Below are 17,635 nucleotides of genomic sequence, written 5' to 3'. Positions count from 1 at the left end.
CCACAAGTTATATACATGGTCTATCACAGACGGTGTGATTATTTGCTGTTTTCCGCTTGATCCGCTGTGATCTGCGGATTTTTAGGCCTGACGTCTCGCCTAAAACTGCGACAGACATAATTAAGACGGTGGTCAAAGTGATCTACCTTGCTTCGATACCTAAACCCAAAGTGGTCCTGACGTGTTCCCATTTATAATGAGATTAGATATCGGACATTTGCTTGTTCTCTTACCAGCCTAGTCAAACTTTTCTTGAATTATTGGTAGAATCTGTACGTCCTGAAGTATCAGTATCCTTGTTTAACTGATATTTATTTCTCATCTTCATTTTGAAATTATTTGTCTATCGATTTCTAAGGTTAATGCCTGTTAATGCCAACTTTTGCCAAACGCGAGTGAAAAATATAATTTGGTATATTGAAAAGAAAGGAATCAACCTCGGATACACCTGGGAAATATCACGTTATTGATCAATAATATCACTAAACAAGATACCATTTTGAAAAATAATATAATACTAACGAGAATGAGCCAATGACAAAGCCCACAACCGAAGATAGGATGCTGTGTGAGAGACGGATCCAAGGACATACTCGATAGTGTGAATGCCCTGGTGGATGAATATCTCGCTGAGGGGCTCTTCTTCATGACCCCCATGAGCAACAGGCGGCTGAGCTGTGTTATTGTGCATAGGTTGTTCCGCGTCCCCATTTTCAGTAGCAGACTGCATTTGTTGATGGGAGACCTATTGGAGGAAACAAATTTATGAAAGTGGAAATCTCATATTAAAGTGTGTTTTTTGAATTAGTAACAGTCTTATTTTATTTTCTGAGAAGAAAGTTTGGATTATGAACTTTGTGACTGTTCCATCTTATCAGAACAATTAACAGATAGATAGATAAATATTCATTTATTGATAATACACCAATTTATATTAGATTGATAAGTCAAAAACAGAACAATTTTAAAATAATGAAACAATGAAAAACTTACACTGTTCATTGACAGTCCGAAATGAATTCTGAAATACTATAAAATGCCCTAGATGACAGATAACATTTCAATTTTGAACAGGTTTGGCTGATTCTTCAAGTCAACATGTAGTATGTTGAAAATTTTTGCCGCAGCATATTTTGGGGATTTTTATAAGTCGGGTAATTGACAATTTTCAATCTGAATTGGTTTCTTTGATGGGTTTGAATAAAATCAAATAGATACTCGTGAATGTTAATATTCTCTGAAAGATTCTCAAAAACCCAAGTGGAATATCAATCTTATGATTGTTTTCTGTGCTACGAAGACTCTGCTGCTGCCAGTAGCGGGACCATAAACTATAATATTATGACTAATAGAAGAATATACAAATGCATTAGAAACGCCCATGAGACCTTTTTCATTTAAGCAGCTCTTTAAATTTCTCAGACCAAAGAAGTGCTTATTCAAGGTGGAATATAGTGACCTAATGCATTTATCCCATTTGAGGTTTTCGTCGACGATTGTACCCAAAAAATTGGAGCTACTTTGAAATGATGAACTGTTTATATCCAGGTTTTCACCGATGGCTCTTCCCGTAGTCGATATGTGGAATTGAATAGCAACAGTTTTCGAGTAGTTCATTATTAAATTGTTCTTCTGACACCACTGGTCGAATTGATTTATTAACATTTTGAGCTATTTTTCTAACAAACGTTATTAAAAGCAAATGAAAAGGCTCAAAAAATATAATTCAAGTCAATGAATTTTTATTAACTATATCAATAATAAATATATCATAAACAATGTTTATTCATTGATTTAGCAACTATCAAGCAGATAACAAAAACACCCATTAGACTGTAATATTCAGACAATGTTCAAAGTTCACAGAAAAAATATCACATACTTTCAATTATCGGAATCTGGATGGACATGTGAGTAGTAACTAATAATTATTCAGTTAATCTCGTATCTGTTTATCAATGTTTTTTCGAAAAGTTTAGACAAATAAGTAAGAATACCTATAGGTCTCAAATCTGAGAAGAATTGCTCAGGGGACATATTTTCCATAAGAGGAATTACGAAGACTTTTTCCAAAGCATAGGAAATGTGTACGTGTTGACGATTTCGACATGAATATATGTCTGATATAGGAGAGAGATTATGAAAGGGCAACAGTATAATAGCATTCTACAGCTCATTTCGGCTGAACCTACAGCCTGAGATCGAATATACAGTGAATAATTGAAAATATTTTCATCTGATATTCTTCTGAATGAGAAGTTGCAGCCTCATCTTTGAAATCATTCTTGAAAAAAACTCATTATTTCAGGATTATGAGTCTTATTGTTACTTGTAACGCTTGCTATGACTAGCTTACTTACTGAATAGTGCTGTGACTTCCTACGTTCTCTCATGATCATCACAGGTTTGGCAAGCAACATCCAAGGTATGCAAATGATAGCACAAATCAGCAAAAATTTCTGGATACCCTGCTGACCAGCAAACATGTCTGAAGTAAGACAATCCGGGTCGTAGGGTGTTTTCTTCTGCAGAACCATGTTGATGAATGTGATGAGGATTGAAGGTGCACATCGTGAACCATATATTAAATCTTTCTCTGTGAACAAGTTACGAATGTGTATGAAACTGGCGACGTTAGGTACGAATTCAACTTACCGTCAATATTGGCAAAGTACATGAACCATTTGATGAACATTAGCAAAACCATGTAAAGAAATAGGAAAACGAGGAATATTAGTTTCGGCAGGAATTCTGTGATTATACTCAGTTTGTCCTTGAAATACCTAAAAATAATGAATGATCAGAAAACTCTGAAATAAATTAAAATAAAATATTGTGGTATATTCAATGTATTATAAAAAAAGACAAAGAATCATAATACACAGAAAGGCAACTATAAGTTGAAACCACAGCATTTGTGATTTAACACCAAGTATTGCTGTTTCAATCATTGGGTTTCTATATAAAATAAGAAACTATATTTCTTAGAAGCTAATTTACTTCTTACTCGTTCATTCAAAATCAGTATTTCATTAGTATATGGTGAACTGCTTGAAATACAACTTTGAAACCATTGAGGAGATTACAAAATAAGGCCGTTATGAAGAATATAAAAAAAATTACGGTGAAATTTATGGAATACTGAAATGTACATGATCATCAAACAAGACACAGCTCAATAATCTATATTTTACATAGGAATGACTGTATATAATGAATTACCAAATTGAGTAGAGGAATATACACTTACAGACAAAAATATTGCATATTTTATTTTAAACCTTGATTTCATGTTTTTTTCTATTGGTCTGAATCTTTAAGAAGTTTTCATTACTAAATGGTACATGCTGAAGTATTTAGTGTATATTGATTGCCAAATAATCCAGATACTGAAATGAAGAAAAGAGAAATTGAACTTTCTAATTTTTCTTTTCTTCATTATGATTCAACTTACAGATACTGAAACTTTATAACACACATTTAGAAGAAGTAATGGAATAGACTACCTACTTTTGGTAATAATATTTAATCAGAACAAGCAACAATGACGACAAAATAAAAGTTCTTTGAGGCAACTTAATAACAGTTCAGTACTTAGTGTTTCCTTCCCTAGCTTTAACGATAGCCTGCATCCTCCTTAGCTTACTACGCAAAAGGTCTTTGATGGTTTCTTGGAATTCGATTCCATTCTTCCTGTGCAGCAATTCTTAATTCTGCAATTGAGTTAGGAGCTGGATTTCGTGCTCGTATATGTTTTTTTATGATGTCGCAAATATGTTCTATGGCATTTGCCTCAGAACTATTTGGTATCCACTCACCTGCCTCAAGTCCAACAATTTCAAAATACTGGGGGACTGTTCATGCAGCATGTGCACGAGAGCATTATCTTGCATTAGCACGAAATTGTCATAACCAATGAAGCCGCCGTAAAGTGAAACATGCTCTTCAAGGATGTTGCTTGTGTACCAGTCAACATTCATTTTTAAATTCACCTCTATAAGCTCGGCGCGACTGTCCCAACTAATGCCACCTCACAACATAATGGAACCACCACCAAAGCTAACGTTTTGTACAATATTACATTCTGTGAAACGTTCTCCAGATCTTCTATATACTCGACCACGTCATTCTGGTTTCCATAACTGTATTCTTGTTTCATCTGTGAAAATAATTTTTCCAGTTGACGTGGGCTATGGCAAATTGTAACCGTCTAGATTTGTGACGTGGGAGAACTCTGGCAGGGTGTTTTGGATTTAAACCAACTTCTTCGAGTCTTCTTATTACTGTTTTGACACTTATGTTAACTTGTCTTGTGCTCAGAAAATCATTTCTGAGATGCAGAGCTGTAAGCGTGTGATTTTGCAAAGATTGAATTTTCAAATATCGGTCATCTCTTGGCTTTGTACATTTTTTTGATCCTCGATCAGGCAGCCTTTTGAACTCCCCAGTCTCATTACATCCCTTTACAATATGAGGAACAGTCAATTGATGGATATGCAATCTCCGCGCAATATCTTCTTGTCTGCATCCATCATTGACTAAAATAACAATTTTAATACAAACTAATTTGCTCAAAAATGCGGCATCTCACTGAGAAAACTCAAAATAAAGATATAAAGTACACGAAATGTCATTCTGACAACAATAAACAAAACAATAGATATTAATTCGAAGTTTGTAATTTGTACCATTATTTTACTTATTCAGCTCTAGCGACTATGTGTAAGCATTATTCGTATAATACTTTGGCCTTCGAACATTTATCAATAAAAATAAATAATGTGTTAAGAGAAAGGAAATTAACATGAAAAAAAAACTTGAAATACAATATGCAATATTTTTGTCCAAGAGTGTATAACAGCCATATCCTCATCATGTCATCAGCTTAAGTCTGATATGTACCTTCAATTTAAAATTTGATATTGTATTGTCATCAGTTAAAAACAGTGTTGAACCTGAAACATTAGGGTAACTAGAAGTAATACATTTTATAGAGCTTTTATAGCTCATATTTTGCATAAATTGTGGCCTGTTCTCTAAATGATTTAGAAAGCATTTTAAATTTTTTTCACTGATTCTGTAGTCAAATATTTTTTTACAATTTTATGATTGACAGTATCAAATGTTTTACAAATGTTTAGAGACATTGATCAGCATTTTTAGTCATCATCTCTTTGTTAACTGTCTATAGTGATTACCAAAGTGGTTATCTCTATACCTTCAAAATTCGCACTGACCATTAAAAAACCACAATTTTGTCTCTGGATATTGGTTCACTATCGAATTCATGATTTTCTCTATTACATCTACAAATGAATCACATTATTACAAAACTTACATGTGGTTAAATAAGCTCATCACCACTCCGAACAACATGTGGATCACGCCAAAAATAATGGAAATCTTCATTTTGAAAGAGTTCTGGAATATGATCTTATTCTTCGATAGTTGCCACACCGGATCCAGCCCTATAGGATAGGACGAACCTAAAAAGTTTTTCGTCGTTTCTGGCAGCAAAGTGAACTCATGCTGCAACTTCAATTCTTCCTTGGTCACATTGAAGATTCTCCAACTCGAACCGAATATGTTCAAAGATTTGGCGAAAATATCGTTGTAAATCAAACCAGAGTACATAGAGAAAATACCCATCAGAAGGATAATGTATCTGCCGCCAAAGAAGATGTTCCATATCTGTGAAATATTTGAATTGAGTCATTATGACACTTAGAACTGTTAAGAAGGGTGTTACGGCCCCAAACTCATAATTTTGGTTAGATACAGATTATGTAATTCTGTAATTCTGAACAGAGAACCTCAAAATTCAATTTTGACCACAGTAAGAGTAAAAAAAAATTAGATTAATTTTTAAAGAACAGTATTGTTGCAGAATAATTCATGTCAAATTCGGCTGAATTATTTTCGACAGTTGCCACTATCAGTGGATCTATCACTGTTTCCACCATCTCCAAACAGAGGACACCAGTCAGATTTTCTTCAATGAATAACGGACCTATAATGTGGTCACACAGTATTCCTGCCCACACATAAACTTTTTGGGAAAACTGAGTATGAGTTTCGCGAAAAAGTCGAGGATTTTCATCAGACCAGTACCTCACATTTTGTCTATGTACATGACCGTTTAAAAAAAATTAGCCTCATCACTGAAACGAATTCTAGATGGCGGTCTGGATCATAGTCAGTCAGCTCATGCACCATTTTTATTTTGTAGAGATGAAATTGATTTTTTTTTAGAACTCTCAATACCGTCATCTGTAAAACCTCACAATTCAAGGCAACAGTTCTACTCGATGAGGACGGATTATTCACAAACTCACTCATAATGTCCACTTGTTTATCTTCCCCTGTAGTTGATCGCCCAGAACGTGTTTTATTTTGCACACTGCCGTTCTCATAAAATTTTTCCACTGTTTGAAATAATGCCTATCAATAGGGCGACCTGGAAAACGTTCATTCAACATTCGTACAGCCTCATGATAATTGCGATCAGCCAAAAATAAAAATAACAATCACTTCGCATTTCTCATTTAACGCACGTGGTGCAACCATTGTTTGAAGAAGAATAGCAAGCACAACTAACAGCTATAATACACTGACTCGCACTCTCCGTGATATCAGTTTCTTTTTTTTTCCAATCATAAATTAATTTTATTAAAACAACGATAAAAATAAAAACAACAATAAAAATTAATTGGCGCTCCGGGGCGACTTCATCGATTCCAGTGGCGCATTTGCTTTTTCAGCTGCAAGAAAATCCGGAAAAACCTGCAGCACCACATCATCTGAAGTTTCTTGTGTTGACCATTTATAATCAAACATCCAAAAACACCTACAAAAACGTGCAGTTAATATATATGCAAATATCTACGTTTCAATTAACGTCTGAAGCAAAACCCATATCATACAGGGCTGAATTTTTGATTCTAACGGTGATTGCACTATGTTAATTGTCATTATTCTTAAACAATCATAACTCTTGAATTAATGTAGAGAATTTGAATTTCTTTGCACGGCTGAATAGAGAATAAAACCCCCTATCAAATAAGCTATCACTCATCACCCCATGCTATTTACATTTTTCGAAAGGGTTGCTCCCCTCCAGTGAGGGATGAAATTAGGGGTGAACTGTTCATATTCAAATGTACATTATAGAAATAAAAAATCGACGTGTGTCGGCGATTTTCCTAACAACAGTCCCGCAAAGAGTTAGAATTGTGGGGGTAACACACTGTATATTCAAGACGACAGTAGCAACATAAAAAATAAAAAACCGTACGATTGTACGTTGAACAGGATTGAACACTCCACGTATGCGAGTTAAAACACCAGGTATTTCACTACCGAATTCTATTTCATAACGTCCAGTAGACATTAGATTTTTTATCTTCCATGACAATTATGTTTATAATTGTTATTTCACTCAGCTACAATCATCACATTGTAATCCTTTGATCCTCTAATTTGGAAACTTGGCCTACCCTACTTAGTATTTAACCCGCAAATCAGGCTTTCTGTACAGGATTTATTATCACTTGAGAATGGATGTAAACTTGCAATGGTTCTATTCCTTCATAAAATAATGAACTTCCACTACAATTGTTCAGCTATTTTAGGTGAGCTTTGCATTTCTGTTAACTCAAGAACCTTGAGATGTTATCAAATTTTTTCATTTGGGCTGCGATTCTACAGGACTAACTATGGCTCAACAGCAATAAGTTGTAGACTTCAGAAAAATTTTAATACTTCTGAATAGTCGTTTATTATTTATTTTGATGTTCATAACTTACTCTGGTGTTTGTATATGTCTAATGAAAATGCATACCTTTATTCATTTTTTAAATAATAACTTAACTCTGGTGTTTGTTTGCACATTGATGTAACATTTAGGACTTTATTACAATTCTGTAATGTACTTGACAAAGTTATGTTTCGTTTTATAATTTAATTGATCATTAGCGTTGAATGTCTTTATTTTTTATTCTTGTCTTTTTAATATGTTTTCTTCATTATGTTCCATTTTGTTTTTTATTAATATTTTGTGGTGTACTAGACTAATAAATATGAATAGGTTTATTTATTTTTTTTGAGCAATTACAATAGTTTATCTTAAAGATATTAATTGTTAGGTTCATAACTGAACTCTAATGCTTGAATGGTTTCTTAATTGAAACGTTGTTGTACCATTTGGGCTTTTATTATGGAGTTAGTGTACTTGATAAATGAAAAAATATGTTACTTCCTGACATCTGAAATTTTATATGTATGATTACACAATAAGTAAAAAACAAACTTCATCATCAGTAATTGAGGTACTCACCTCATTATCGGATTTCTTGGCGGCCAGAGGCTTCTCCTTGAGTACCATCCAAGCGCCAAAGAGGGTCATCAGCAATCCATGACCCATATCGCCGAACATCACGCCGAAGAGAAAAGGAAAGGTTATGATGGTATACGGGGCCGGATTCATTTCCCTGTAAGACGCCATGCCGTAGGCGTCAATAAGAGTTTGGAAGGCGGAAGTGAATTTGTTCGTGTGATTGTAAGTCGGCGGGTTCTCCTGCGATTCCATCCTGTTCAAGATCGGAGGAACCGAACTACCGCTGCGTTCCTTGAAAGGAAAAAAAACCATGTGAATCACAAAAAGAAAATACAATGTTCAGTGATTTGGGGTCAAATCAATCCTTAAAAAAGGAATGAAATACTTTAACAAAAAATACAAACCGGTAGGTTACCTAGCCGTCACTTCAAATTGATGGAAAATGACTATTAACATTCAATATCAAGTTTTTTAAAGAGCTAGAGTTATTTGGGATCTCAAGATATCTGTTTGATGTAAGACATTATTATTTGGATTGTGATGCATTGTTTGAAACCTTTAGTGTAGTAATGGAAGAGGAAGATTAATCTTTTACTTGAAGATGATCACTTATTGATTGAAACACGTGTCGAGGTGTTAAAAGTAGCGGTTTGGTGTTGGGTTAGAACTCCAGTAATATTTATCATTATTTGAACCAAAATTCCAAGTGAGCTTTTGAGATTTGATATTTAGCACTAAGATATGGAAGTAATTGATATTATTTTGAACGTATGTTTCCAAAAGTACTAACAACGATTCGCTTGATTTCCTAAGTGGAATTTGGAACCTCTGTTGTGAAATGAAGCTATTGAAAACCAGAACAAAATTGCTGTCCCTCGACATGGAATAGGCAGGGAATAGCCCCTTAAATTGATTAACTGACAATCTTTTACATATTGATATATAGCAATAAATTATTAGGTTTTTCAAAAGTTTTGTCTGGTTATATGTGTCTAGTTCAAACTGTAATATCTCATGAAAATTGGGTAACCAGGATTTGATGAAGTAGGCGAATGCCATTTTTGCCTGGTCCTGATTGGCGAAAGTTCTATCGGCGGGAAAGTTATTGAAGTACCTGCAAAAATAGTAGTAGATTGACGAGGGGTATGAAGAGAATGGTAGATGAGGCAGAACTTATAACTTATACATAAAAGTTTGAAAATGTCCTTATAGGAAGAAACTTCAGTAACGTTAGTTACAAATAAAAGTGGTTAAAAGCATAGAAAGTTTCAATTCTCTTTTCTTCGATATAATTCTTACAGGCAAGAAACATTAGACACAATACAACAACACCAGCAGAGAGTATTAGATGGCTAAGTGAAGAATATGGTCTTTAAAGCGGGAACCTGGTATATTAAAGATTTGAAGGTTATTTAAAGAGTTAGCCAATGGAAGATTTCTGGGAATAAAGCTGTTAAGTATATGAATAATTGAACATGTGAAAAGAAACGTAAAACGTTTGCACCTGTCTAGTTGAACGACTGGGGACATGTAAAGATATTTTGTAGAGAAACTCGGGGCTGATACTTAGTCCATTGATAATTTTGAATAGAAGTATTGAATCTCTGTTTTCTGCGAGCCTCAAGAGAAGGTATGTTCAAAATGCATTCCAATGCTGTATAGTCATAGTATACACGCAATATATCGCAGGAAATTGTGCTGTACGGCCTCGAGTTTCACTTTTTGTGTAACGTAACGAGGGGATCAAACTGTGGAACAATAATCGAGATGAGATCTAACCAGGGAAAAATAAAGAGATTTAATAGCAGTGATGTTGGTAAAATCACGAGTGGTTCTCTTCATAAAGCCAAGTATCTTAAAAGATTTTTTTATTACAGCAAAAATGTGTGATTTATAGCTAAGTGTGGAGTGTAGGATTACACCTAGATCTTTGGTTTTAATAGCAGAATGTAAGGTCCGATTATTTATACTATATTCGAAAGTGATTTGGTGTTGTGTTCGATGAAAGCGAAGAATTTGACATTTGGATGCATTCAAACACATACCATTTTGCGAACACCAGTTAGATAGGCAATCTATATCGTTTTGTAGCCACAATGTATCAGCCTCACTTTTAATTATTTTAAAACATTTTAAATCGTCGGCATATAGCAAAGCTTCGCTTTCATATAAACAGCTGATTAGATAGTGGATAAAAAGGTTAAACAACAGTGGTCCCAAATGTGAATCTTGTGGAACACCCGATGTAACTGCGGTGGTATCAGAATAGTAATGATTAGGTCTAACAATTTGTGTTCTTTCCGTAACATAGCTCTTGAGCCACTGCAATATTTGCCCATCAACACCATATAAACAAAGTTTATGGATCAATAGCTCATGATTAACTTTGCCAAAAGCTTTGGAGCAATCAGTGTACACAGAGTCAACTTTCAAACCCTTAGAAAGAGCATCAGACAGAAAAATCAACGTAGATAATTAGACCCACTTCAGCTGACTTTTTGGATGTATCCGAATTGTTGGGTCCCTATAATTGGGGAGCAGTCATAAGTAAGGTAATAAGAAGTTATGCTCTCAAAACTTTAGGGATTGCGCTAAGAATAGAAATTGGACGATAATTACACAAGTCGGATTCTCGACCTGATTTATATATTGAGGTGACATATTAGGTTTTCCAATACTCCATGAATTTGCCAGAATAGGGAATTATTAAATATATAGAAAAGTGGTCGAGCTAAAATGAAGCTGCATGATTTAATCAAAAGTTGGAGGAATTCCATCAGGACCGGTGCCTTTGTTGATATTTATTTCTGACGGTTTTTCGTAAATTTCAGAGATTTCAATGTGATAATTGGACACATTAACCATGGATGTAATATTGGTATCACAAGGATGTAAAAATTGACTTGTATAGACGGAAGAATTGATTGAAAGGTTAGCAATATCGATCCCATTGGTAGCAGTATGATTACCAAAAGTTATTGTATTAGGTATAGTGTTATTTTTCCTTTTGCTGCTTCATCAACAACTTACCGTTCCTCTCCTCAACGCTAGTTGAATATTTTCCAGATCAAGAACTGGCACCCAGCATTCAGCGATCAAACATTTCTGAGTGACATCCAAATTGAACAGATTCAGTGTGTGATAAATCGCTTTTATTTTGCGAACTTTGACGAACCAGTTCTTTATGTTCTTCGCAGCGGCTACCAATACCCTGTGGCGATGGTCTTGGGTTTGTCCTAGAACCTGAAATTCAATATTGATATGGAATAATCGTTGCCTTTAGAAGTACTTTCACAGAGAGGGAACGAATCAGTCAGTGATAACAATAAAAGTCTATATAATTTTTTGATAGGTAATACACATATGTCAGAGAATAATCTTCCTTCCAAGAGGCGATATGCTTTGCTAGCGTTGCTTTCAACATAAAATATTTATTTATTAAATACAAAATTTTCAGACAAATATATGCTGGTATAAGGAAGTTCATAAATGTTTAAATAAAAATTAATAACAAGTTTTTTATAATACAACAACATAAACATTTGAGTAACTATAATTTGATGAACGTCATTCCACTAGAGAACTTTCTTTGACGTTCTTAGAAAATATATGAACTGATTTTGATTTTTGCATTTGTTAAAATGGGGGATGACTCAAATAAAATCAGATTTGTCATTATTTTTTTAATACATATTGTGAAAGGACATGTTCTTTTACAACGCTTTCATGTTTATCAAGTGTTACTTTATGAGTTTTCGTTTAACCCTCACACACAGTTTTTTAGGGAAACATTAATTCAAATATTTGTTTCTCATGTTTAACCTCAACTTTCAGTTCCTGACGATAATAATAATAATATCAAAAAATTACAGGGGAACTTTTTGCTTCATTTCATGTTTTTCATAATCTGGTTCAACATACCTTCCAATACGACGTTTCGTTCATTGAACTCCATCATCAATTTTTTTTTAAATACGGACCTATATCTTTTTTTATACATTTTGGTAATCAGTCTAATTACAAATTTTATTGATATATGTATTTCTCGACGTTTTCATCGAAAAGAAATCGTCAATATTCTACTATTTTTTTATTAAGAGCTCGAATTTCCGAATGTTACTGAAATCCAAACAGAGTTCCCCCGTCGCGTCGGTGATATCCTTCATTGAGATATTTATATTCACTGAATAGGTGCTAAAAATAACGTATCAAAAAAAGTCATAGATGATATTTAGGAGAAACATGATAAACGATAATTTTTTTTTTGAAGTAAGCCATGAAATACATGAATGTTAATGTCAAGTTAATTGTCAAAACAAAATAAAACAGTTATTAAAAATGGTGAGCGATTTTAAAGAAAAAACATGCATTTTTCCAATGACGAAAAAGTGAATATGCTTTTGTTTATTCGAGATGTTTGAGAAATGCTACCAAATCTCTGGCATTGTATCAGGAATTGTATCCTGAACGATGATAACCTAATCATAGATATTTCAAACATATCGGAAATAATTTACGAAATTATGGATCCTTTGAAAAACCCTCCAACAGAAAATGTACGGTTACTGGATGTGGTGGCGATAATGAGATCGGCGTTTTAGGTGAGTTAAAAAAAAAGATTCACAATAATGATAAAGTATCATTGATTTGATTTAGGATTTGTGGAAAATAAAAAAATTGAAAACAAGAAAGTATCCTCGAAGGAGATTGCTCATAATTCGGCCATATCCACTACGTCTGTACGGAAAATTTTAAAGAAACATAAATTCAAGCCTTATCGAGTCAGGAAAGTCCTTCATTTGCGTTTGACGAACTTCAAGCGGAGAAAAGTTTTTTTTGTAGATGGCACATTAGAAAATTTCGCCAAAATGATGAAATTTGCAAAAAAAAATTGTTGTACATTTACTAATAACGGATGGTTCAACACGAATATACATTATCACTGGCGACAAGAAAATGAATATTTACATAGAGTAATCAATTTTAAAGAGATATATGGTGTTAACGTATGGCTTGCTGTTCTTGATGATAAAATTTATTGGCCCCCACTTTTTTGAAATAGCTCTGACCGGAGAATTATACCTGGACTTCTTATCAGGGACTCTCATTGAGTTTCTAGAAGATTTGCCACTTAGCTTAATGAGAAAATATGAGTATTTTCAACACGACGGTGCTCGCAGGAGAATGTGCAGAGATTTCGTCAATACAACTGTACCAGCAAGATGGATAGGAAATAATGGTCCTATTGAATGGCCACCATGTTCACCGATTTTTCGTTAAGGGGCTTCATGAGGGCATGAGGAATTGAAAGAATCAATCAAGAGAGAACCTGTATGGCTATCACTCCACAGATGTTAGATAACTGCCACAAGCACACTATCTCTAGAGCAAGTATTTGACTAAGAAATTATGGAAGACAATTTGAACATTTAATGCGACATCGCGTGAGACGGTAACTTGAAAAATGTAACGTGAGGCATTCCGTTATGTTGTTCATTTTATACGATTTATTATTTCCTTACATTCTGTTTCACAACTGTTTCTTTTTCAATGTGGGGTATTACGATACTATTAATTATGTGCTTGAAACGATATTTAGAAATTTGATTTCTCATTAAAAAAAAGGTTACATGATGGAAGAAACGTCAAGAAATATATATGTTGTAATATGTCAATGCATTTGAAATCAATGACTACCAAAATGTATAAAAAAATATACAGGTTTGTATAAAAAAATACATTGATGATGGATTTCAATGAACAAAACGTCGCATTGAAAAATGGGTAGAACCAGATTATGAAAAACGTGAAATGAAGCAAAAAGTCCCTTTGCCATTTTTTGTTATTATTGAAAATGGAGGCGGTAGAGCAAAAAACAAAATCTGTAATTTTTAGTCTTTTGCAAATATATCAGAAACGGTTGGTGATTTTGTCGATCTGAGAATACCATTATCTTGCATCCCTAAAAAGGCAACTTTTGTTCCATTTAACCGTTCTTGTAGGACCTACCGTTTCCGAAATAGCAATAGTGGTATCAGCTAAAAAAAAACGGACTATACAGGCTGATTCACGGTGGATGGCACATTAGACGTTTCTGGTGAACCAGACAACGGATCACTTTGAAAATTTAATGAAGGGCATATTCGGACATTCTCTAGCCAACTGAAATATTTTCGACAATGCGGTGTTGCCGCTTCTATTAGAAAGCAGTAGCAACTTTGATTTTTCAAATGGAACACTCTGTATATAATATTATTTTTGGAATCTCCAACAATTGCCCGACAACTTTTCTTGATATTTCCCTATACCTATCTGTTACCGTTTTCGAAATAAAAATTAATTTCAATTTTTTTCTTCGAAAATCATGACTTCTAAAAATGCCGATATCTTTTAGTTAAGAAGTACTATGATATCGAAATTTGGTTTGGAGTTAGGTGATACTTGGACACTTCCCACACGTCAGCCTAATCTCCGTTACTTCAATACAGGGTGGTAAAAAAATACAGTTTTTTCGTTTGCTTGAAAAAGTTGCTGAAATTTGATTATTTTAAATGGAACACCCTGTATATTATTGAAAATTCGGAAAGCTGCTGAAATTTGCTTTCTTTCTATGTATATCATACCTATACCTAACTAGTCAAGTTTCGGACTTATGAACATTTATTTGTGAAAATGTCCCTTCAGAATGGTATTTCCATTCGGTATTTGGTAAGCAGGCCATGATTACTATTTGACAGTAGCGTTGTGACATTCTCCTAATAATATCGACATTTTCGTCACTTCAGAAGTTGCAAATACCTTCAAAACGATGGAACAAAACTATTCAAACGAAGTTCTTATGAATTTGTTTATTATTTTTGGACAGTGTGACAAAATTATCAGCAGAACATGTAGAAAGTTCAATGAAATGTATCCGAATCTACCGCCAATGAACCTCAAGAAATTTATACGAATTCAGAACAATTTCAATGCATTTGGATCAACTTTAAAAGCACCAAGAAACTTGCCTCGACCCGTAACTTTCGAAGACAACCAGATTAATGTCTTAGCATATTTTCACGCATTTCCCGAGTCATCGATAAGAAGTGCTGAAGAAGATTTGGGTATAAAATATTCATCGCTTCAAAGAATCTTGCGAAGACATAAAATGCATGATTATAAATTCACCAAAATTCAAGCAATGAAGCCTCAAGATCCTCAACAGAGAGTAGAATTTTGTGAAATGTTGTTGACACGCATTCAAGAAGATCCACTTTTTTTAAATAAAATTATTTGGACTGATGAATCGAAATTTTCGAGAGAAGGGATTTTCAATAGAAAAAATCGTCATTATTGGTCCAGTGAAAATCCTCACGTCACAAAAGAAGCCGGATTTCAAGAAAAATTTAGTTTTAATGTCTTCTGCATGTTGATGGACAACAAATTGAGGTACGTGATATACGAGGAGTCATTAACCTGAATACTTTGGAGAATACTGTAGACAGTTTCGTGGATAATCTGCCACTCGAAGATTATCGAAACTGTTGGTACCAACTAGACGGAGCTCCTGCACATTGCACAAGAGAAGTGAGCGCAGAACTGGATAGACTATTTGACGATCGGTGGATGAGGCGCTTGGGACCATGGAATTGGCCAGCGAGATCACCCGATCTTAATCCATTAGATTTTTATTTGTGGGGAATGTTTAAAGAAAAAGTTTACAAAATACCCGTGCGTTCGAGAGATGAATTGTTAGAAAGGATTGCCCAAACATTTGAAGATTTGGATCCCAATGAAATCAGATCTGCCACCACGAAAGCAGTCAACACCCGCATTTTTAAGTGCTTGGAAGTGAACGGCCAGCGATTCGAACATATTTTGAAATATTCCACATGATTGTTTTACTTTTTTATAATTATTCATATCAATATTTCCAATTTCAAGTTTCTTGGTGCTTTTTTAAAGTTTATCCAAACATACTTAAATTGTTCTGAATTCGTATAAATTTCTTGAGATTCATTGGCGGTAGATTCGGATACATTTCATTGAACTTTCTACATGTTCTGCTGATAAATTTGTCACACTGTCCAAAAATAATAAACAAATTCATAAGAACTTCGTTTGAATAGTTTTGTTCCATCGTTTTGAAGGTATTTGCAACTTCTGAAGTGACGAAAATGTCGATATTATTAGGAGAATGTCACAACGCTACTGTCAAATAGTAATCATGGCCTGCTTACCAAATACCGAATGGAAATACCATTCTGAAGGGACATTTTCACAAATAAATGTTCATAAGTCCGAAACTTGACTAGTTAGGTATAGGTATGATATACATAGAAAGAAAGCAAATTTCAGCAGCTTTCCAAATTTTCAATAATATACAGGGTGTTCCATTTGAAATAATCAAATTTCAGCAACTTTTTCAAGCAAACGAAAAAACTGTATTTTTTTACCACCCTGTATTGAAATAACGGAGATTAGGCTGACGTGTGGGAAGTGTCCAAGTATCACCTAACTCCAAACCAAATTTCGATATCATGGTACTTCTTAACTAAAAGATATCGGCATTTTTAGAAGTCATGATTTTCGAAGAAAAAAATTGAAATTAATTTTTATTTCGAAAACGGTAACAGATAGGTATAGGGAAATATCAAGAAAAGTTGTCGGGCAATTGTTGGAGATTCCAAAAATAATATTATATACAGAGTGTTCCATTTGAAAAATCAAAGTTGCTACTGCTTTCTAATAGAAGCGCCAACACCGCATTGTCGAAAATATTTTAGTTGGATAGAGAATGTCCGAATATGCCCTCCATTAAATTTTCAAAGTGATCCGTTGTCTGGTTCACCAGAAACGTCTAATGTGCCATCCACCGTGAATCAGCCTGTATATATATATATATATATATATATATATATATATATATATATATATATATATATATATTATTCCATAATAATTTTTTGAGTATTTCAAAATTTAATCGTCAATAAGCTATTTAATATCGTTTCTACAGTGATTCATCTATTTTTCAAGTTGGTTATTTCATCGTCATAATTTTCAAATGATCTACTCACCGTATTGAGATCTTCAATTCTTGTCATGACGCCCATGGCCATTTCTCTGCGATCAGCCGGAGCTTCTGGACAAGGGTAAAGCGTTGCTCTGAACCCCTCGCAGATCTTTTTCACTCTAGTTTTCAGCTGATCTCCTTGGAAAAATATTATGAACACCGATTTGTACACTTGGTCGCCCTGATAACATAATAAATATCAAAATCAAGTGAAATTTTGTTGTGTACAGAATAGTTCGTGAAGA

The 17,635-nt window shown here is 34.0% G+C and overlaps 1 protein-coding gene and 1 long non-coding RNA gene across 7 annotated transcripts in view; both read right to left on the bottom strand.

Moving 5' to 3' along the window:
- Vha100-1 (V-type ATPase subunit a family protein Vha100-1) overlaps positions 1–17,635 on the bottom strand; it is a 110,009-nt gene that overhangs the window by 3,369 nt on the left and 89,005 nt on the right. For all 6 annotated transcript variants that reach the window (XM_074183148.1, XM_074183146.1, XM_074183150.1 and 3 more), the window contains 7 exons: positions 17,395–17,571; positions 11,366–11,578; positions 8,336–8,626; positions 5,339–5,691; positions 2,656–2,783; positions 2,361–2,596; positions 523–745 (listed from right to left, as the gene is read on the bottom strand). In XM_074183148.1, coding sequence (XP_074039249.1) covers positions 523–745; positions 2,361–2,596; positions 2,656–2,783; positions 5,339–5,691; positions 8,336–8,626; positions 11,366–11,578; positions 17,395–17,571 — 1,621 coding nt within the window. The remainder of the gene's footprint in view (positions 1–522; positions 746–2,360; positions 2,597–2,655; positions 2,784–5,338; positions 5,692–8,335; positions 8,627–11,365; positions 11,579–17,394; positions 17,572–17,635) is intronic.
- Positions 3,170–5,328, bottom strand: LOC141485744 (uncharacterized). The gene is made up of 2 exons (XR_012467404.1): positions 3,819–5,328; positions 3,170–3,713 (listed from the first exon to the last, which is right to left on the bottom strand). It is a non-coding gene; the product is annotated as an uncharacterized lncRNA (long non-coding RNA).

The sequence above is a fragment of the Leptinotarsa decemlineata genome, unplaced genomic scaffold (genome assembly GCF_025532065.1).
Source record: "Leptinotarsa decemlineata unplaced genomic scaffold, Ldec_3_MD MMD2_tig00026330_RagTag_RagTag, whole genome shotgun sequence".
Classification (NCBI taxonomy): Eukaryota; Metazoa; Arthropoda; class Insecta; order Coleoptera; family Chrysomelidae; genus Leptinotarsa; species Leptinotarsa decemlineata.
The sequence above is the reverse complement of the archived record's forward strand: the minus strand, read 5'-3'. Positions and strand labels throughout refer to the sequence as shown.